The sequence below is a fragment of the Halictus rubicundus genome, chromosome 18 (assembly GCF_050948215.1).
Source record: "Halictus rubicundus isolate RS-2024b chromosome 18, iyHalRubi1_principal, whole genome shotgun sequence".
NCBI classification, from domain to species: domain Eukaryota; kingdom Metazoa; phylum Arthropoda; class Insecta; order Hymenoptera; family Halictidae; genus Halictus; species Halictus rubicundus.
This window is the reverse complement of record NC_135166.1, coordinates 4,394,602-4,417,452: the sequence shown is the minus strand read 5'-3', so window position 1 is coordinate 4,417,452 and position 22,851 is coordinate 4,394,602. Positions and strand designations below refer to the sequence as shown.

Genomic DNA, 22,851 nt, shown 5'->3' with positions numbered 1-22,851 from the left:
TGTCTAAGGTTGTGTTTCCCCAAACCGTAAATATCTAGAAATATTTTCCCGAACACGTTTCATACAATAGTATCTACTATTTGTATAGAAAATCAATCTATCAATCAGTTGTATATCGCTTTCCAAGAAATATACTTTCTTTCGATTCGGGATTAGTGTTGTCGAATGATTCAGAGTAGAAGACAAAGGGTATTGTTTGTTTTCGGATAATCCTAAGTTTACGAGAACTCTTGTTGTGATGACTAGTTTTTCTGACAAATGCGATGACTTAATCTTACCATCTATGGAACCCATAATTCTACATGTAGCGTCTCAAGGTGAGCTTTATATGGCGATATTTTTTCACTTTAGCAAACTATGAACATGCAATTCCATTTTCAGTATGTAACATTCCAATTGTTCTCAGTATTAAATTTGATATTGTAAAATCACTAAAAAATAGCAGAATTTATTACAAATTATTATTCCTCGACTTCTGTTCAAAATGTAAAACAACGTGGCCGCTGAAAGACTGTATATTATCAATCTAACGCAGCACACGCGGTGCTTATCACCGTTTCTTTATCGAACATCCTGTTCCTTCATAAAATGAACCAATTAACGCTATAAATAGTTTTAAAGAAATGTGAGGAAATTAGGTTAACAGAAAAGGAAATAATATTTATTTCCAATTATCCTATTTTCATATAAAATTAATTCAATTAGAGTACAAAATGTGTGTATATATATCTTAATTATGGCTAAGTAAATGCACTGTACGAATATCGTCCACTTCGTCAATACCATAATCAGTATTCCCGGAATTGTAAATAATATATCATTTCCATGGTGGTTTATTTTTCTGTTGATCACCCTTTGTACAAACTTTCTGCGAAATTGGAATAAATTCGGTTGTGTCTTGACTAGCCTGGAAAGCAAAATTGAAATATTAAAGCGATTATGAATTGTAAATTTGATAATGAAATTAATAACATGTAATCACGTCGGGTGTGGGCTGCCATGTAATACTGTCATCATCCTTTATGCTCAATTCTTTCTTCATATAGTACTTTCGAGGCACTTCCCTGCAAACTAGTGGAGGGCTTGGGATATTTTCGCGAATTTTCAACAACTCTTCCCTTGATTTCTGCATGTCAACAATCTAGAAATATTTAAATAAGCAAGTACTGTTTTGATGGCAATAGAACGTATACAAACTTCGGGTACGATCTACCATTTTTACGTATTTCCGAAGATCATCCTTTGATTCTTTGCTACTCAATGGTGTGTCTTCTATTGGAGTCATTGTACTTAAACTTTCATTTGGATCGTGAAAGTTTTTCGCGTTTGCTGTTTGCAATTTCAATCTCATCGGTTCTTGCGAAACCTTCATAAAACAATTTGGCATCGACTCCGATTTCTTTGGACCCCTGAACAGTTTCTCTGCGTGAATTTTCTGAATTGGCGATAAGTCCTCCATGTTTCCTCCTTCAAGTAGAAGTTACGATATTACCTTATTTTTAAACCTAACTCAACCTACGCTTTGGTAATTATACCTGATATAATTTGTAACGCTTGTTGCCATTGCTTCTGCATCACGCAGTGCAACTGTTCGGCAAGCTGAGATTTGGCAGCGCGTTGTGAATTAAGTTGCGTTTCCAAAATGGCCGATTTCTGCAACGTCTGCGCCAACTGAAGTTCGCATAATCGTATCTCTTCCTTATGTTTCTCTTCGAGTAAATTTATTTCTAATCGATGCCTAAATTACATACGCACTCGTGTACAATAGTAACATAGTATAACAATTCTTACTTAAATAGTACAGAGATACATTTAGAAAACAAACGGACATACTTATCTATAACATCTTTAATTTTTCTAGCCGCGCATTCAGCGATAACTCGATGTCTGGTTTTCAATTCCTCGAGAAATTCTGACTCCGCCGCATCGAGTTGAGTCTGAAATTCTTGCAATTTGACTTTTACAACTTCATCGACTTGCTTTTGATAAACTTCTTGCAATTCCAATCTAATCTTTTCTTTCTGTTCGGCAACAGATTTAGTTTCATCCTTGGCTTCTCTCTGTGAAGGTTAATAAATAAGTATTTCGGCCCGCAAGGAAACGGCAATGAATGCATTACCTCTGCCTTCTTTGCATCATCGATTGATGAAAGTAGCGCAGCATTCTTCCCCTCCAAAATTGCATTTCTATTCATTTCTTCTTTTAATTTTAGCTGTAAATTCTCTTTCTCCTGTCTCAAGACAGTGAGTTCAGCTTCACAAGTATCCAATGCTTTATGAATAACATTCATTTCATTCCTAACTTCTACACCTTTTAATCGTTCTTTAGTTAAATCTTGTTGAAGAGCTTTCATCGTGTCTTCGTTCTGTTTATTTTTTTCTAACAATTTATCATATTCTATTTTTAATTGTTCATACCTATTTTCGGCTGCTTGTACAAACGATTTGTAATTCTCTAATTCATCAGCATGGGTTTTCAATAATTCTATTTTCTCTTTTATCACATTGTCACTCTTTTCTTTATAACCAGCCGCAAGATCTAAAGCCTTGGATAGTTCTCCTTCGCATCGCTTTATTTGTGACTGAAATTCTGTAATTTCTGATTTATGCTTTTCTGTTACGTTTTTTAGATTCGTTTGCAAAGCACCATATTCATTCTCTAAAACGTGGAGTCGTTGTTTCAACTTAGACCACGCATTATGAAATTGTGATATCAATTCATTTTTTTCATTATCTACTCTAAGTGCTACAGCAACTTTCTCCTGTTGCTCTAACAATCGTTTTTGAAGTTCTTGAATCAAATGTTCACAATGCTGCAAGATATTTTTTCTATTACTGATCTCATCAGATAATTAATGAATTAAAGTTATTAATATGAGCTATTACATACCTCGCGGCGAAATTTTTCTTCTTCTAATTTAATTCTACGCATTTCTTCTTGAGATCTGGTACCAGTATTATCCCAAAAATCTGACAATGATATAAGCCTTTGTGATTTCCTAAAATGAAAGTAAGATTATACATAACTATTACTTCAAGACAATGAGAGACAAATTATAGAGCCACAATAAAAGTACCTTCGGAAAATATCTGTATTAGTCGAAGCATTAACAGTATTTGTACTATGGACAGTAAATGGTGCATTATGCACCTCTTTTGTATGTTGAATATTGCCATTTTGTTGAGAGTTCTTGTAGATCTCAGAAAGTGGTGCACATGATTCTGTACTTCTCGTACATGTGGCGGTATTATACTGTGTTAATTCAGTAGGTAATGAAGAATCTGAACTCTTTTGCATAGGCTGGATTTGCACAGCCGGTGTATTATATATTCCCGTGCTATTTGTATCATTGATACTGGTAGCAGTTCGAACTGTAATTGGTTCTATTCTTTTTGCATCATTTGCCCTGGACACTGATTGATCAGTGTTATTTGTGTTCCTTAACGGACTCTTGACTTCCATCTGTTCAGCCTTTAATATAGGCTTTCTCACGTTTTGCTCCCATATCTTAAACTCTGAGATCATCTTGCTAGTTCGATCAATGTGCAACGAGTCATCGTACGGAAGAGATACATCAGGGAATATATCAGAACCTTTTTTTTGCATTACAAATGGTCGACCGTCGTGATACGAGTCTTGCAAGTCAAACTCTAATTTACGATTAGTATGTATGTCATTATGAACCTTGCTCCTAAGTGTATCATTGTTCTGATCAGCTGATAATGTACCACTTTCTTCCCTGGAAGATTGATGTACCGAGGCTCTGTTTATACGCTTCGATAATTCTAGTTCAGTTGCCTCCATTTCCTGGAGTAGCTCGTCCACTTCAAATAACTCCATTTCTTCTATTTTGGTTCTAGAGTATAAATTTGGTTGTTCTGTAGCACTAAGCAAAGTCGAAGTAGATGGCATTGAACTCAGTTGATTAGTAGACGATTTATTATACATATTATTTGTAGTTTTACAGCAGTCGGACGGATAGGAGCAAGGTTCCCCCTTAGAAGAAATACCAGTAGCATGCGGGAAACCCACACTGCGAGAAGCAGAAGGTACCACCACAGAGGAATCAGAATAGGATATTAGACAGTCATGCTCATTTTTACCATGATCATTAACGTTAGTTGTATTAGTACCATTAACCTTAGGAAAATTATTCTCCAATGTCATGTCATCACGGTGGAAATTAATATCGTTTGGCAACGAGTAACTGTTAGGGGTCGATGGAACAGACAAGGATCGCCTAGGTTTTATAGGTGTGTTTTGCAAGCTGGAGCTTCGACTTACACAGAATTTAGTTCTAGGTAATGTCTGCCTAAGCTTAGTAGCTGTATTACTTTGCAGTTGTGAATCCAATGAAGTATTTAGTAAAGTAGCATCCAAGCTATTATCTTTGGATTCGATAGCGGTAATTCTGTTCTCCAATGACTGTACATGTCCGACAAGTTCCGATATCACTCCGTTTCTTTTATAATTGTAGTCAGCTTTCCCACGATCGAAACTATCGTCAGATTCTGAAGACGATGTTACAAGGAATAGGTCAGGTGGAATTAGGAGTAGAACATCTGTATCATCAGAATCACTCATCATCCATTAGGGTTTCCTTTCACCAACACAAACCAGACCCCGCTATAGTAAGTTCTGTAGTAATGTACAAATATTTACAAGGTATTTACACATCCCTCCAAATTTCTCAGACGAGCAAGCAGTGTAAACAACAGTTTTACGTTCACCACTCTCATTGTATAATATTGAGAAAATAATGTAAACCTTGATAGTGAAAACGACGTAAAAGTATTCCTTCGTTGCGATTATGTGTTTTCTGTTCTTCTTTAATACATCTAGTCAGAGTATATACAGTTTAAAAAAATATGTAAACAAACTAACCAAACAATATTCCTTTTAAAGGAGAGCATCCCGGTGAGACTAACATGAGTCAGAAGTGATCGATCTTACTGTTAGGTGGCACCACCATGAACATAAATGCAGAGGGAGCATTATGCTGCATAGGATCCCATAGGATTTGCAGGGTCGATGCGAAAAACGAAAATTAAGCTTGCTGTGAAATTAAGCTCGCAGATAGCAGACAATAGTTGCTATGCTTCAGAGTTTTTGCGATTCAAGTGCGCTTCGCCTTTTATCACTGCAATATTTACCACATTCACAGAATGGTACTCTTCTGCGTAAAGTATGCAGTGAAATGCTTCAGAATCATGCGCTTTCTCGTATCGTGGGGGTGTATAAAATGAGTATATATAGAATAGAATCTCGGTGTTCAAGAGGGAACTAAACAGAAGTGAAAAGGAGACGAGCAACGCAAAAACTTTTACGGCGTATGAATATCACATTAGCCTGTATCTCGTATCTATAATAATGACGTAAATCATGACCACAACGCAGAATAAACACGTACGAAAAAGCGGCCACCGTTTCCCCCTTAAAAACCTAGATTTTCAGCGTTTTATTTGCCGAGAAAATTTTAAATCGGGAATTGTCTCGAACGTTTCAAAAATTTTAAGACGTACAACGGATATTTTTATATAGGGAGAATAATTTAACTCCTAGAACGATTTATTCACATTTGTAGAGCGTTGTGCTGGGCAGCTACCATTTCGAAAGTAAACTAAAAAGAGTGTAGGTTGTTTTGGTAATTAAAACGATAGTGCAAATGCAAATTCTATGAGAAGTTAGTTTCCAAAAAATGAGAATAACAAGCGTGGTTGCATTTCGTCTTTTTTCTCGCCACGGAAATTTCACCTTTAAAGTGAAATATTTATTATAAACAGATTTATCACGTCAGAGTATTCTTTACGTTGCTAAAATGCTACGTCAGAATAGAAGATTTGGCATCAGGGTTGTAGCGAATACGATTAATTTTTTCAATTAATTAGTCTCGTTATTATTCCACACGAGTGTAAAACCACTTTCTCATAAATCACGGGGGTTGCAAGCACCCTTGTGCGAGTCAAGTGGCAATGCTGGGATATTACGTTTTATAATTGGATTGAGTACGTACTTAGAGTAGCTCGATTTTAATCGTTGTTTCGCTGAACAAAGATAATATTCTCGTCTTATGTTCGTCATTCCTGATGAAGTAAATGCAAACGTTAAGAAATTGTCTTTGGTACAGCAAGAAAGAAACTTTTAGAGGTGAAACATGTAGCTTCCTTTTGGAAAATGTCTAGAGGGTGACAATGCCATATACAGTGTTTACTCTATATATGTCCCAAATGCCTGGCGGATAAAAGTCCCAGAACTATCCCCACTGCCGCGAGGGGCCACGAAGCGAGGCCTCTCGAGCTTCGCTGTTCGATACATGTCCCTGGCTAGACCCATGCTTTGGACATATATCGAGTAGACACTGAGTAAACATTAAGTTTCTAATATTTTGACGCTATTCTGAGAAAATATGAACTTTCGACAAGCTTTGTACTTGACCGTACGTCCTCTGCTCGCGTTTAACGTGATGACATTATTTTCCGTCGGCCCTTAACGAATCGAATTGAACAGAAAAAGATGTCGCGGTTTTTGTCCTTGTGTGACGAAGAACAGCATGCGGGCCGATCGATTGTTCCTGACCAACTGCGCTAAACTTTTACTTCTCGGTGAGGTTCCGAAGTTTCTGAAGTTATCGGTTGCTCCGTCTATGAATCATTGAATCCCGTCCCGATGCCGGAGCGGACGTAATACAATTGGTTTCCCTTCGAATTTTCGTTAAACTGCGCGGGGAAACTTCCAAGTAAAGTGGTGATTATTCAAATTGTATGCAAAAAAGAACGTTTGATACTTATTTACAAGACTATTTTTAAGTGGATACCCTTCATCAGAATTTTTTCTTACTAGCCCCTGGAAATTTCAAATCAGGATAATTACATAATTATAATAATTATTGCTTGATACTGCAATAATTGAGGGTTGTAATGAGAGCCGATGTAATATCTATCAGCACATTTATAGAACATTTCTGTATCAGCGAATTCAGTCCCCGTTATCCGATAGTATCGTTTTACCGCCGACATATAACCCATAGTACGTTCTCCAACTGCCTTCAATCGCCAATATCGTCCGATTTTTATTCCATTATTCCCGCTTTTTAACGACACCCAGCTGAAACAAAATTGGGTACTCAGTACGAGACATAACAGGAACTTCCTGGGGTTCCATATTGGGAAAAATAAAGACACGATAACTATTAAATCGCTGCAAGGTTATGCCTTCGTTGTTTAACGATAGGTAAATAACTATGAGATCTTAAACTTCATTGCATGCATCAGTATCCATGAAAATGATTACACACTTGCCATTACGGAAGTTATCTCTAACTTGATGGATCATTTAAAAAAGCTTTCAATAAAATATTTTACAATGTGCTCTCTCAAGAACAGTGTCGCCAGATCAAGACTTGTCCCCCCACTCTAATTTCCCCTTCTACCGCGCTATTCCCCCACGCTTCCGCCCGGTCACGTGACGCGTTCTGGCGGAGAGAGAGGGTAACTGTTTCCCCTCAACTCGTTTCCCCTCCCCTTATCTCGCGACACTGCTTAATTTGCTTTCAACGCCAATGTGCGGATGAACCAACTAACAAATAGCTACAGAACAACACTAATACATTCAGGAGTTTTGTATCGGAGATAAGCACAAGGGTATATTATTAGGCTACTTTACCCAATTGTTTTATTAGCCTTCGACGAATGAACGAACCTCGTATATTTCCTCCGTGCCGCAGTAGAGGATGGCAACCGGAAGCTCCGACCTAATTTCGGGAATCGTCTAACGATCGTTCGGTAAATAAATTCTTGCTGAATGCTTTCATTTTAATCATTCGAAGCCGGGCTCGCTCCGTCGTGTCGCGTCGCGTCGCTGGCTCTACGATTTCCCCGGGGAATATTCAGTATTTCCGCGCGGAATAACCTGTACAAACAAATAAAAAACGATAAGTGATGAAACGAGGACTCCCGGGGTATCAGCAGACGCGACGAAATTTGACGAGGATCACGCGGTTGGAGCACTATTGCTCCTCGACACGACGCGACGAGACGCGACGAGACGCGACGAGACGACGCGACGCGACAGTGTGCAACAGTCAGCAGAGACTCCCGGTGTTACGAACAGGGCGAAACCAGTTCGAAAGTATAATCAATAAGTTCGTTGGGCGATCTTCTTTCGGGGGATGACTACCACTCTGCTTCCTGCTAGACGAGCAGTCTACCAGAAGTGACCTCGGTGCCAGGAATCTTCCGAACGGTCGATCAATAACCTGAACCCCGAGGAGAGAGAACATTGACAACGCCGTGGAAACCAGCTGATAACTAATAACTCGGGCTTAACGGGGTCGACGGAGGCAAATCAGGAACGCGGGGAGGGGAGCGAACAGGGGGTGGCCGGACAACGTCGAAGAAAGCAAATTTAACCCTTAGCGGGTCTCTCTCTGTCTACCCTCGGCGTTGCAGCCGGCTGCCCGATTACACTCGTACGATCAACTTTCGGTCACTGGAACTGAATGCGTGCCGTGCCCATTTGCATTGTTTCTGATCGACCACCGCCGTCACAAAGAACGGCCGACTGTTGTTTCTTCCTTTTAATTCTGCATATCCGCCGACCATAACCACCGGACTGAAGGTATTTACTCTCGCCGGGCAATCGGAGCGTGTCAACGAAAATACACCTTTGGCGAAACGAAAGAAACAACCGATTCTTCGAAAATGCTGACAGTGTTTTATTCGGGAAGGTAAAATTCGAACGCGTTTTTCTCGAAACGAACCTCTCGAAATCGGTACCGGAAATGTCCGGACTACTGGATCGATCTGGATAAAAGGTTGCAGTAATGTTTCGAAGACGGTCATCTAGTCAAGAGAAGCTGAAGATTAAGATGAAAAATTGTATATTTGAATTTACATAGCCGTAGGTTTCCCAAAAATTGATTTCTCCAAAGTCAACATCGACAAGCACAGAGAAATCAATTTTTAGGTGTATATTGCAATTATATATGCAACTGTTCTTGCCTCAAAACGGCTAGGCGATAGTATCGAAACTGTTATTGCAGTGTTTTATCAAAATTCGTCCTGTAGAGCTTTAGATGTTTTTGGTACCGTTTTTGAAAACTCCATTCCGAGGGAAACGCGTTCGAGGTTTAAATACTCCCTATCACCGGCCTTTGACGCGTCCGACTAAACGATCTACAAGTTCGTTATTTCTTCGAACACGATTAAAAAATTTTTCGAAAATTTCTCGCTATCGGTTTACGAGAAAAGATCGAATTTTTTGACCTTTTACACTCGAATTTCCCGTTTCGGAGGACGAAACCCGAACGGTTCGATAACGTTGATATGAAACGCGTTTGGATTTACAAGCTGCAACATTGTTTCCGAAAAAATTCACTAGAATATGAAATGGCTCTCCGCCGGTTCTATTGTTTGAACACATGGAAGAATGGTTTATTTAGAACGTTTAGCCGATTTAATTGCATTGAAACGTTTGAGGGGTGGGGTACAGAAAATTGAGCGCATAACAAATTGCGATCGATATGTTAAGTTGGACGAAACAAGAAGCCCGGTTATTCATTCACGGTAAAGTTGGATTTTTAACCCGGTCGTATCCGACGTACGTATATATTATGGTCAGCATTACTATCATACCCGATATTGTGCGATACGATATTGGTTTTGGATCAAGGAATACGGTTCTTTTCGTTGAGATCAATGCAAAGTGCAAAGCTTTATTTAAATCGAGGTATACCGGAATACGTCAAACAAGATCAACTTATAGATTCCTTTCAACAGTATTGGCAACATGCTTCTTCTATTCTTGAGAAATCGTATATACGGATTATTTTAACGGGACAAGAAAAATATATCTCTGCGAACACTAAGAATTCCCATTACTAATTACTAGATTCCGAATTTCATGCATTTATGACAAAAGTGAACTGGTAAAATATCAACTTGTGAAGATGTCAAAAAAATCAAAGAGCGCTACGACGCCATTTTCGGCTTATTAAAATTACTAAAAGGAAAGGTACATTTTTATTTTATTTCTGCTGCTCGCAGTTGCCTCGGAATATTTTTTGCATAAAAATCTGCAGTCTACTGATTACAGTCTTTACTCGATATAGGTCCCAAATATCTAGCAGATTAAAGTCCCAATACTATCACCGCGGGAAGGTTAAAAGAATTTAAGAACATTTACTAAAATGATTATATTACTATATAATATTATATTTATTATCATATTATATGTTGTTTCTATAATTTTTCTTACCCCCGAAACACTTCTACATCAGATCTTTCGCGCGTGCAAGAAGTCGGAGGGATGTTTCATGTCTTAAAAATTAGAGCTTCTTCAGAAAGGTTAACAAATTATTTAAGCTGCAACAGTATAGTGGTTCATCCATCGTTTCAAGGTGTCACAGCTTCGTTCTACGTTCTGCTGCTTTATGCACGACTATTTTAACACGCCACGGGAGTTATCGGTGACTATGAAACGACTTTAGAATGATTGTCAAATGATTGTGACCAAAAAAAAAAAAATGTGTCGGACGAAATTTGGTTTCGAGGGTGGCCTAACCTCATGTCGACAATTTTTCTGTAAGTGGGCGCGTGGAGGACACGTGAAGGTCAACTCGATATAAACGAGTTATTTTTCTACGACTCAAGGTCATTGAAGGCCATTGCAGGTCAATCCTCATGGAAAATATTTCACTTTGAGTTGACCTTCGTACGTGTCCTCTACGCGTCCACCTACAAAGAAAGATGAAGGATATGCTTCGACGAAATGCCATTTTGGTTAATGTTTCAGACCAGAAAACCCGATCGAGTTCGAATTAGCATGGCGGGAGGGTGCACTTTTACACCTAATTCCGTGGCTATTACAGGGGATACAAACTACATTCCTGATAGCACGATAGATCGACGTGTAGCTACGCGAATAGGATGTTATCGAGGGCTGTGTTAGGCAAGGTTCTTGACACCACCGAAAGATAACCAGCAGCCGCCGAATAGCCCCGAGTCTGACGGTCCGCCAACCGGATGAAACTTAGATCACTTCCCTGCCGTTCGCGAAGATAAACTCCGGGAGATAAACTCGAGGATCTTGGAAAACCGCGGCAAGACCGATGGCTCTGCTGTCTCCGCAGTGCATCGAGTCTCGATTCTCTGTTTCGTTCTCCACCGACTCCCTCTGTTCCCTGTTTCGGCTCCTGCTCCCACTTGCCTTCTGCCCTGTTCCCTCAGAAGGCATCCTCTCCGCGATCTCTTCGGACGCATCCACCCGGAGCAATTGCGGTGCATCGCTCGGTTCTGTGTCAGCCTTACCCAGCCGTGGAAACCGATGAGCTTTTACCTTCGATTATTTTATCATATTCGCACGCACAGGTTTCCTCGCCGACATTGCACAAGATAACAGCAGACAGCAAAAAACACGCGGAACACGCTGATTCTTTATTTCGCGAAATCTGCGTGAAAGATGGCCCTTGGAAAGTGTCCGGTCGTGAAGTAGACACGGATGCGTTTATGACAATATTTAGCAGATCAAATTGCAAAAGAGTAGAAATACTCGAAGAACTTGAAAATACTGCTTTTTTCCAACTCTACAAAATTATTGAAAGAAGAATTCCTACACCTTAACGTCTAGTCATTAGTAATTAAATTTTATTGCATACTTTTTTTTTTAACGTGAAATATTGAAAATAACTACCTACAATCTTGCATGGTGTCTTAAATAAAGAAGGCCAATGAAATATCTCCTTGGTTCCTCATTGCAATTTGCAATTTGAACAGCTTCGATGAAGGAATACCCTGGAAAACAAATTTCCTTTGTCGGCTCATTTTTTCGGTTTTTCTTTTCCAAAGCATTTGGAATTCTTTATCCGGAAAACGTATATTTCTTACTATAGCATCTTATAGCGAAAGGAAACATACGTAGCATACCTTTGAGTAGGCTCGAATCATGACCTTCGAAAGACCTTGGAAGCCAATAACGTAATGATTACTACAACACCGTGATAATTACTTAATTAAACGATACGATATTGAAATGTTGCTATTACCGGCCGTACAGTAATCATTATCAGTCTTTTTTGCAATGTAATTCTGTAGATTATACAAAAATGGAGGAAAATGGAGATACGAATTATATCATGTTTGGTATCATTTTCACTAGAAAAATGCCACGAATATTTTGGTGAAAGTCCCGTGAAAAGATAACGAAAAATAAAGAAGTTCTGTTATTGGATTAGTAGTGGTCTCACACCGATACACCCGAGCCGTGTTATGTTTACACTCCTCGGCGACCGAGGCCACTCGAGGCATACTCGCTGTCCTTTTCTACGTTCGGCGCGGATCAAAGGACGACTCCTGGACAATAAACGACATCGAGACCCGTATTGCTGACATATATCGAGAATTCACTGTACCGTACTCGAAAGACATTGTAGATACGAGTTGGAGATTTTGGTTCTCGCAACGGTTATTCGAAACACAAGCGCAACTGTTTTAAGAATTGCTATTGCGACAGTTTTCGAGCTTTGGTTAAAACGCTTCGCATACTTTCAAAAAATGATCATTACCGCGGGAGGCGGACGATCGTTTGTGGAATTGAGTTTAACCAGAGACAGTGGCCGTGCGAAACGTAATGAAAATAAAATTTGTTGAAAACAAATTCTTCGTCTCTGTGGCTCGGTTTCTCGGTCGGTTCAGTATCTTATCGATGTCCACGATTTCGGTCGCGGTGATCGGAAGCCGAGCATGATGTTTGGTTTTGCCGCGGCAGTAAACGTTAAACATCGATTACGGTAATTGGCGAGTCGCGTTCGTTGCGGCTATTATGCCGACGTGGACCGCAGCCGCATAAGCGTAGTAAATTCATGACGGTATATACGTTAAATAATCCGTTTAACGATCGGCCCCGCGGTACAGTCGGGGCTTACTTTCGATATAAAACGCGACACCGGTTGAACAGCGACGCCTCTTCTCGCCATTGTATTTCAGGTCGTTATTAATTATTCGACGCTGTTAACAGGCCTAGGGAGCCAAATGACTTAGCGGAAGGCGGCCACCTTTGTCGTGTCTTTTTCAGAAAATGATTTAATGCTCCGAGGCACCGTGGGGTTGGTCGAAAGACGACCATGAAAAATGGAACAGTCGCACGGTGTTCGATGCAATGCTGACAAAAGCAAAAAGTCAAACAGTCGGACAAAATGGCCAAAAATGTCCCAGGACCAAATTAAACCGCCTACGAGCCATTCGATGATAGTGCATCGAGAAAGACAATGCTGCGCAAAATTTTAACCCCACATCTCGACCGGGAGGGTAGTTTTGGGGTAAAATGAAGAAAACTAATTTTTTATTCTCCCCATTTTCATATACGAAAATTCTAAAAAAAATCGAACAGTCGTCAAATACCCGGACACATGTACCAGAATTAATTTGGATTTTTAAGTTCAAAATCCTGGTCGTAAGAAATCAAAGAACCTCAAAAAAATATCGGTCAAACGCAAATGCGCATTGAAGTTTAAGAGCTACAAAGAATACTCCGCGGCAGTGGGGATAGTTCCGGGACTTTTATCTGCTAGGCATTTCGGACATATATCGAGCAATCAGCGTATTCAGCTATTTGAGACCGAACAAAAATATCATTGGAAACAAAGTGGTTCTGCGATTGTGAATTGCGACGGAAAACTTTCTTTCCGAAGCGACTGTGATTCAATTCCATTAGGTATCGCGCGGGTTACCATTTTTTAAAATCATCGCCGCGGGAACATGACAGAGTACGGTCCCGTTAGTTGAGAAAAATCTTTCCGGGTGCTGTCTACCGAGACGCAGACACGCCAGGGCCGGAAGATCGATCATTCTCGAAGCATTCGCGAAATTTAATTCATACGCCGCGGAAACACGCAACACTTCGCGAGCAAATTCCCAGCGAAACGAATTACTTGAACGAGAGCAACGTACACGGCGCCGACGAACACATATGCAGAACCGAATTCCGATATTACGTTCGGGATCCTCGGGAGCCGATCATGCTCTTCTTATTCTGCTTTATTATCGATTCCGGCGTGTACGCGCGACTACGCCGAGGAATTCCTGCAACTTCACGCACGGCGTTTATTCCGTCAAGAACTTTTCCTGTGCGCGCAGTATCGCGATCGCATTGTTCCCGGATGGCTTCAGACCCGCGTCGGATTTCGAATGATGTATTGTCCATCGATCGAGGATTATCTGCGCGGAATCGTCGGGGAGCTCCCGTTCGTTATGGGAAAATAATAACCGAGCGGGAAAAATATTTCATTCGGTTAGCGAATAGTTCGCATTATCGAGGCTGAAACATGCCGATTGATTTTTTAAAATTATCAGCCTCCGCGCGGGAAAGAACGCGCGCTGAATTTTGTTTATATACGGAATTAAAATGCTATGGTTTAACGGGGAGCTTGTATACTGAGCGGGTCAAAAATCGTGGCCCAAACGAGTTGGCGGCTTTGTACATTATTTTTTATTTTTCTGTTATTCTCAGTTATCTCCGTGATCTCATTTGAAGCACTGTAGAGTTAAATTTTAGAGGTAGAAGGCAAAAAATAAAATTAGTAAAGAGCGGAACCAACAGGAGGCGAAGAAAAATATATTTTCGGAGAAACGACGTTCATTATCTCGCTGATGCTCGTTATCCCGGGTCATTATGAGTTGTTACAGTCGTTAATGACATATCGGCTATTAATAGAAGTAGCTTATTATTCGAAAACACAGCATTCGTTTCGGGATCGGGAATTGGAATACGCATCGTTAGCGGCCGATTCTATCATAGTTATTGTTATTATATTTCGAAATGTCAATTAATGCACCCGATTTCGTTACTCATATTATAACCCGACGCTTCATCCGCACGTACCGGGCACACCGACGACGTGATCGAGTATTCTAACCAGTGGCCGGACTGTTATTCATCGGCTGGATTATTTATACTTAAAATGCAAACCGCGATCGTTGCTTTTGTACCGCGGCGTTCACGCTTTGAAAATCAGCGACGCTATGTCGAAGGAACGGACCGGTTCGAATTATTGATCGTCACAGACCGAGCATTTTTTTTTTGCAACCCGACTCCTCTTAAGCGACGATTACACGCGGCTAATTTACCCGTTTCTTACCCGGCGGAATAACCACCCCCGCGGCTATTAAATATGCTCATTGTGAACGGTAAAGGCGATAAGCTTGCCAGCGAGCGACCGTGGCGGTTTTCAGTGTCGCGAGACACTGAAAATTTATGTCTGCGGACGAATCACCGAGTCCATTAGCTCTTCTAACGCACATTTTCAAAGATGATCGAAAATTACATTGTCAACTTAATAAAACAACATCAATTTCCGGTTTTATAAAGGGCGTTCCAGGAACGTTGTATTTCCTTAAAAAGGGTGATTCCTAAGGTTATTCTGAAAAACTTTTTCCTTTACCAAAATGTTCTCCGCGGTCTCGTTAAGGAGTTATTCACGAAAAACACGGACCAATCAGATCGCGGCTACAGCGCACGGATTCCGACTCGGCCAATGGCAACGCCACGCGCGGCGGGACACGCCCCCGCGGCGGAGTCTGCTTCCGTCGCGTCGTGATTGGTCCACGTTTTTCGTTAATAACTCCTTAACGAAGCCGCGGAGAAGATGTTCGCAAAGGAAAAAGCTATTTCAAATGAGCTCAGGAATCACCCCTTTCAAGTACAATATTTTTGGGGCACCCTGTATATTATATCTAACTTGATTGCCGAGTGTACCTCCCCTTCTACCGCGCTATTCCCCCACGTACTAGCAGAGAGGGGGTAACTGTATTCCCCTCGATTCGAATTACCATAGTAATAAAAATTGTACGCGACAATTAGACACACTAAATGAAGAAAAGAATTTGTAATCGGAGCTATAAAAATACGTGCAACTGTTCCGGTCGGTGTAAAAATTCAATGTTGGTCAAAATATCGATAAAAAAAACGCGTGAAATTTTTAGTGGAACTGATGGAAATTTCGCCGACTGTATAGTTACGGCATAGACGCGGTCCGGCGGTGTTAGGGGAACTCCCCCTACACATTTCACGAGATCCCCCCATGGTCATGGAAATGCTCGTCTGGATCGAGAGAGCTCGATTCCGCTCTGCGAAAACACGTGATGTCGTGTTAGTGGTTCCGGTCTGGTCGGGGGGAGGGTTTCTTCTTTTTTCTTCTTCTTCCGGAAGACTGCATTAGGAGCCGGCGAGCGTTCGAAATGCGGGGGCGCCAGGAAGAAGAAGAGCCAGCCGCCGATTCCGGAGCCACGGCGAACATCAGTCAGCATCACTTATCATCGTTTGAGCGATGAAGACCGCCACTCTCTCGGTTTACGCGTTCGCATCCGAGGGATATTATGCGAAACGAGAGGAGGATCTCCCTCGTCTGCGATCGCCCTCGTCTCGAGGCGTTTTTCGCCACGGTATAAATTCATGCTCCGCCTTGGGAGAAAGATAAGCGCGGAGAGAAGCAGTGAATACCGCGGAAACAAAGGAGGCGGAGGACGCTCCGGGGACCGGGCGAAATTTGCTGAATAATTCGCCGTATTAATAATAATTGAGGGCCGGGTATACTACTTAATCCAGACAGCAGGAGGCTGGAACACTCCTCGCTACCGGTGTCCTGTAGAAAATCTGCTCCAAGAGTGTATAGTAGTTTCTCAGCGATTGAGAAATCTTCAGATAATTTCCTCGTTAGTATGTTCTAGGGCTCTCGAAAGTACGGATTATTGTTAGTGAGTCATTTCTAACAGTATTAACCCTTCGCACTCGAATTTTAACCACAAAACGAAACATTTCTTCCTAAAATATTTCTCTTCTATATATTTTCTTCGTGTTACACATAAGAAAATGGTGTAATTTATTCGAACAACGCGGAAGTGTTCAGTAATTTATTGGATACAAACAAAATTAACAATGTGAAAAATATTTTGAATAATGACACACCAATTTTTAGTGGCGCCTTACAGTCGCCATTCGAGTGCTAAGGGTTAGTATATTATTTCCACCGCGTTCAAATTATTAGCAATTATTAGTCTTGCAATTCGTGCATAAACTACTCTCCATAAAGTTCCGGAGACTAGTTACAGTCGGTGTACAAAGTATTCGTACACTCTTTAAGAAATAACTTTTTTTAAATTGAACCTAACCGCTTCAATTTTTCGGAGTAGTTAGAGGGACTAATTTACCAAGTAATGCATATAATGCATCCTTTTAAATTGTCATTATAGACACAGATGAAAAACTTGTGAAACTTCGAAATACCAAAAACATCTTGCAGACATCTGAAATAACTAGTTTCCTGTGAAGGACAAAACTATTGGAACCAGAAAATTACTATTAAAATTACGATATTTATTCAATAACATATTTTCCATTTCGTTTCATTACTTTTTGTCATTTTTCGAGTTGATTTATCACGATTAATTCATTTAAAAAAGGCTGCGAACTTTCGTTCCACCCCAACAGATACGTACACAGGTTAAGCGACAAGCATCGTGCAGAAGGCGACTTTTAAGTCCGAGAGATCGCAGCAGGAAACGAATTATCCAGCGATTACTATTTGTTTCCCCTAACTAAGCAATTTCGTCCGCGCATATTTTACCGCGCTACTGAGATTTTCGGAGTAACAGTGTTTGGTGTACGGATGAACTTCTAGAGACAATTTCCTCGAAAACGCTGCTCTATATGCGAGAAGACGATTCTGAAGTTCCGCAATGGAATTCCCCGCGAAATGTACTGCGCTAATAATGACCAAGAACTGGTTGCCCGCGGTGGCGCTGCTTAATCCAAAGCCGCAGAAATAAATGTCGGGAAGAAGCGGGAATCTGCCGGAGGAATTGGAAAAGGCATGGCGGGGAACAAGAATGCGGTGTATAATCTACGACGGATAACATTTCGCAAAACTAAATTCCACTGTTTTCCCTGTCCCGGCGCAAAAATCAAACTGCTCGTATCGATCTTTAACCTGTTAAGCGCGTTTCGCGTGTATACATTTAATGAATTGTTAATTTCTTGTCGAATAAAAATGTAATTCTTTCCCATTTTGCTTTACCATTCCGTCAAATTTATAACAGCGGCATTTGGCCTGCGTTCGACGCGTATACTCGTCATCGCTTGATTTTAAAATTAAACTCCACAGTTAACTGGTTATTAACCAATGTCTAAAAGAATTTATTAAAAAATAGTAGTTTTCGTTCACTTTTCTACTTACAGTAGCGTGCGAATTAATGTGAACAATATTTTTAATGTCTTAAAGTCGGCAACGTGTCAGTGGTAGCGGCCATTTTGTTGTACGTTCGATGAACTAGTCTGCGATGACCTTTTGAGAGGTATTGACTTGTGGAAGGTATTGACAAATTATGCAATTTGTTACAGACTTGTTCCCCAACGATAACGTGGATGTAGAATGTATTTGTAATGTGGTTTTTAAGTCTGATAATGCTAAAATAGGTATGAACTAATTCTTCGATCTGGTCCAGTGCGGGGCGGCGCTGCGTACGCTTGTTCGACGTTCCATTACGCTCCTTGATAGCGGAAAAGTATATATTGTTGACCCGGATGCCGCACAATGTGATTCTGACGTTCTTTCGACCTATCTTTCCTTTCCTTCCCTTGTCCTTCGTTCCCTTTCTATTTTTCTCTCGCTCCTGTTTCCCCGTGCCCTCGTTCCCGATAGCTTACATTCGAAGAACCGGGTGAGCGAAAGGAGACACGATTCCCTCTATTATTCCGGGAATCACTTTAGACCGATTATTTCCAATCTTCCCAGTGATAGACGCCGTCTTATTTTAGCAGAAAACCAACTGGCTCCGGTCTAGTATGCAATGGTCGTTTTACGGTCGCGTGAACCCGGCGTTCAACAGTTTGTCATTCGGCCCGAGAAACCGAGTGTCCTTGCCCATTCCAGATTAAAGATCCATTAAAAAGCTAAGGTATCGGAGCATAGACTTCGTCAAATTAATGTAAAATCCAAAATCAGCGTTCCTTTAACAGTTGATATCCCAGCAAGAGAAATAGCAATTATAATGGGAGAGTAAGCTCGTAACAGACATTTCTGAGGTGAACAGGTCGAATCGCTTGGAACTCAAAAAAGTATAGTAAGTAAAGTAGTAAAATTGTAAAATTGTAAAATTTGAAGTAGTAAAATTGTAAAATTGTAAAGTTGAAGTAGTAAAATTGTAAAATTGTAAAATTGTAAAATTTAAAGTAGTAAAATTGTAAAATTTAAAGTAGTAAAATTGTAAAATTTAAAGTAGTAAAATTGTAAAATTTAAAGTAGTAAAATTGTAAAATTTAAAGCAGTAAAATTGTAAAATTTAAAGCAGTAAAATTGTAAAATTTAAAGCAGTAAAATTGTAAAATTTAAAGCAGTAAAATTGTAAAATTTAAAGTAGTAAAATTGTAAAATTTGATGTAGTAAAATTGTAAAATTGAAAATAATAAAATTGTAGTAAAAGAATAGTATCTTCTGGTCGATACATGTCCCTGGCTAAACCCGTGTTTTGGACACGCATCGAGTAAACGCTGTACAGTGATTTCTCCACATATGTCGCCAAGGCCTGGACGATAAACATCGCGGAATTATCCCCACTACCGCGGTGTAAACCCCGTGAGGGACCTCGGACGCCAAGAAGTATAAACCGTAGATCGAATCTCATTTCGACAAAATCAGTCATCTAACATTAACATCATTGAAAATCAATCTATTGTTATAGTATAATATGTATAGTTCGCTGCCCGTGTCAATTATCTTGATGTCCTGATACTTACGGACGGGTATCGAACAAAACAAAACAGTAGTTCCGATCGGGTACACACGCCCATAACTTTGTTTACGGTAAAACAGGATGGCTCCGGGAATATGGTAGGATTTTTCATGGAAGGGAAATGTTTGTTTCCGAGTCCAGTGATGCCATAAATCAAAACATAACTGTAGAAAAAATGCCTGTAGTGTAGTTCGGAAAATCTAGGCGCGAATCGGGAGTGTTTTTTGACAGAATGAACGGTTTCAAGCACGCGAACTTCAGTTAACGAGGGTGAGTGAGTACCGGCGAGGGCGTTTGAAAAGTTTCAACGAAATATTTGTCAGCGGGCAAGCATCGCGGAATCGTGCAACGAGAACGCTTCGCGATATTCAATGAGATCTCAATGGGTATTTATACGCGTGTATATTACGAACGCGAATATTCTCTACGAAATCATTTCCGAATCGAAAATTCGAAGACCTGACTGCAGGGACGGATAATCCCCGATTTTGTGAATTCTTTAATACCTGTTAAACGGTCAGCAATGTATAGAATTACTCTTTACAACACGAATTCGGAATACAGTGATATCTCTATATACGTCGCGAAGGCCTCGACGATAAACGTCGCGGAGTTATCTCCACTACCGCCGGGTATACCACGTGAGTGGCCACGAAGCTCGAGAGATTTCGGACGCCGAGGAGTGTAAACATAACACGGCTCGAGTATGTCTCCTGGACGATATATGTCACTGGCAAGACCCGCGTTGTTGACAAATATCGAGAATGACAGTAGTTTTACTGGGAACCTATTAATAGGCTTTCGAATATTTATGTCTTCTTTTAAACACAGCAAACGCCCGTGGGCTTTAAATTATTTCTTGTAATTTTTTTCACACAACGTGTCATTTAAACATTTTATTTATTTGATTTATTGTTGCGCCTTTGGTGTTATCCCAAAAATTTTCCGCCCTGGACTATAGCGTGTCGTTTGCTAGCTCAAACTTGAACGTTTATTACAAGTAAGCCTTCGACAAGCACAACTTGTATCAAGGTCTCCAATTACTTTTTACGCGACGTTACAGTTAGCTGTTAACAATCGAGCGTCTCGTCAATAAAGATTTTTCTTCGATCACTTCATTGGCCAGTCGTCGCTTAACCGAACTTCTATTGTCAGTCGAGGTGGGGGCACGCGGAAGGATGAGGGAAAGAATTATTAGATGGGAGAGAAACTTTTTCAATACTTGCGCGCTGGGTGACGACTCACGAGTGGAGTGGGAAGTGCTTGGGAAAAAGAGTTCCGCGAATATAGGCGAACACCAGCCTGACTCTGTGCAATGTTGGCGCATATGGCATACCACACTCTGAAACGACAAATGCCTCGATATCTCGGTATAGCTATCTTTCGAAACAGTCACAATTGAAAATTCTGTCGCCTCGCTTAAACTTCTTCTTCGTGCGTAACATTTGACAAAGCTCGCGCGACTTGGAAAATTTCGAAGCAAACACAGTTTGAAATTTCCGGAAACGAACCCAATATAATTTTTCAATAGACTACCGACTACATAAAAACGGGAGCCAAACAATCATCCTCTAAAAATCCTACGAAATTAATGAGTGACTCAACCATTTATTCTATTCGACACTGTAGAGTCAAAGCTTATCAGCGATAAGTTATCACTATACATAAAATCACTATATATAATATACACCCAATAATTTCGTTTGGGATTCCAATGTGAAAGAAGATTTCCAAGTTTTATTTTACCAAGATTTTTTCTGTGGAAACTGTGTGTTCATAGAAAGCGTCATTCGAAAAACTGGAAAAATGTCCGACGAAACTCGATGTATATCCCTTATCTTCTGATCAGGACAGAGTTACGATCGGCGATAGCATCGAACGAGGTAAGGAGAACAATGTTTCGCGTAACGTTGTCGAACAGTACAACGACCCGTGATCGTTGGACCTCCGACGTGCGCACAAAACGCTGTCAAACAAATTACGAAGGGAACAGAGTCACCGGGAGAATCGGTATACATGTTGCAAAAATCTTGATACGTTTCTAACGGATGGTGATATTCCCAGCAGTGCGATTGCGTTGAACAAGAACGTATGGGGGACCCAATTACTGTGCGTATGCTAATGATACTTGTTTTTAAAGAATATTAAGAATATTAGAAAAGAGATATTAAATTTTCTTCCATTAAAATCAGTTAATATGTTATATACAGTCTTTACTCGATATATGACCCAAATTCCTAGAAGATAAAAGTCCAAGAACTATCCCCACTGCCATGAGGTATACCTCGTGAGGGGAAATGAACCCTATAGAGCTTCACTGTCTTTTTCTACGTTCGGCGTGGATCAATCTCCTGGCCGATATATGTCTCTGACTAGACCCGTGTTTTGGACATGTATCGAATAAACACTGTATATATACGTATATGTTATATATAGACTGCGGATGTTTATGCAATTTGCAATTTTGTAGAGATATTTTAAGAAAGTGGAGTCAAATAAAATGTTACTGTCAGTGGTAGTAGCCCTTGCAGATCAGAAATAAATAAAAATTGTTCTAAATTCTGTTGGAATGTTACATTTTAGCATTTCTTGAAAATTTTCAGTAGCCATAAATGCATAAAGATCCGCAGCCTGGTTGTATATTTCTTTCTTAACATTCTTAAGTAATATAATTAACATACGCACAGTATTTGGTATCCCACAGTAATTGGGTCGCTTACCCTACGTATAATACCATTGGAAAAGAGTCGTTGGAGAAGAGAAAAGTGTTATAGAAAACAATGTCAACTACTTTTAACCCTTAGCACTCGAGTGGTGACTCTGAAGAAGCACCACTAGAAATTGTTCTGGCATTATTTCAAAGAAATGACAAAAAATATTACGAAATATTTGTTACATTACAAAATTTGTATTCAATAGATTACTAAACATTTCAACATTTAAATATGAAACGAAAATATTCTAAGACGGAAGAAAAATTTAGTTTTAGAATGAAAATAGCGCCGAGTGCAAAGGGTTAATCGATTAATCGTAACATTATTTTTCTGTAACGAAGAGCAAATGAAAAATAAAC

General features: G+C 40.1%; 2 protein-coding genes across 5 annotated transcripts in view; one reads left to right on the top strand and one right to left on the bottom strand.

Annotated features, from left to right (window-relative positions):
* The window catches only part of LOC143362757 (odorant receptor Or2-like), a 361,950-nt gene that overhangs the window by 104,201 nt on the left and 234,898 nt on the right, over positions 1 to 22,851 (top strand). The gene's annotated exons all lie outside the window — the stretch shown is intronic.
* Positions 659 to 4,965, bottom strand: Cnb (centriole duplication and spindle assembly protein centrobin). 2 transcript variants are annotated; one of them, XM_076803368.1, is made up of 9 exons: positions 4,768 to 4,965; positions 3,077 to 4,638; positions 2,890 to 2,998; positions 2,120 to 2,812; positions 1,834 to 2,060; positions 1,536 to 1,738; positions 1,214 to 1,467; positions 983 to 1,141; positions 659 to 907 (listed from the first exon to the last, which is right to left on the bottom strand). In XM_076803368.1, exons 2-9 carry the CDS (start codon positions 4,585 to 4,587, stop codon positions 818 to 820), a joined length of 3,246 nt encoding a protein of 1,081 aa, XP_076659483.1. In that variant the 5' UTR covers positions 4,588 to 4,638; positions 4,768 to 4,965; the 3' UTR covers positions 659 to 817. The 2 variants fall into 2 exon arrangements, with proteins under 2 accessions (XP_076659483.1, XP_076659482.1); XM_076803367.1 differs by having other exon boundaries at positions 3,077 to 4,965.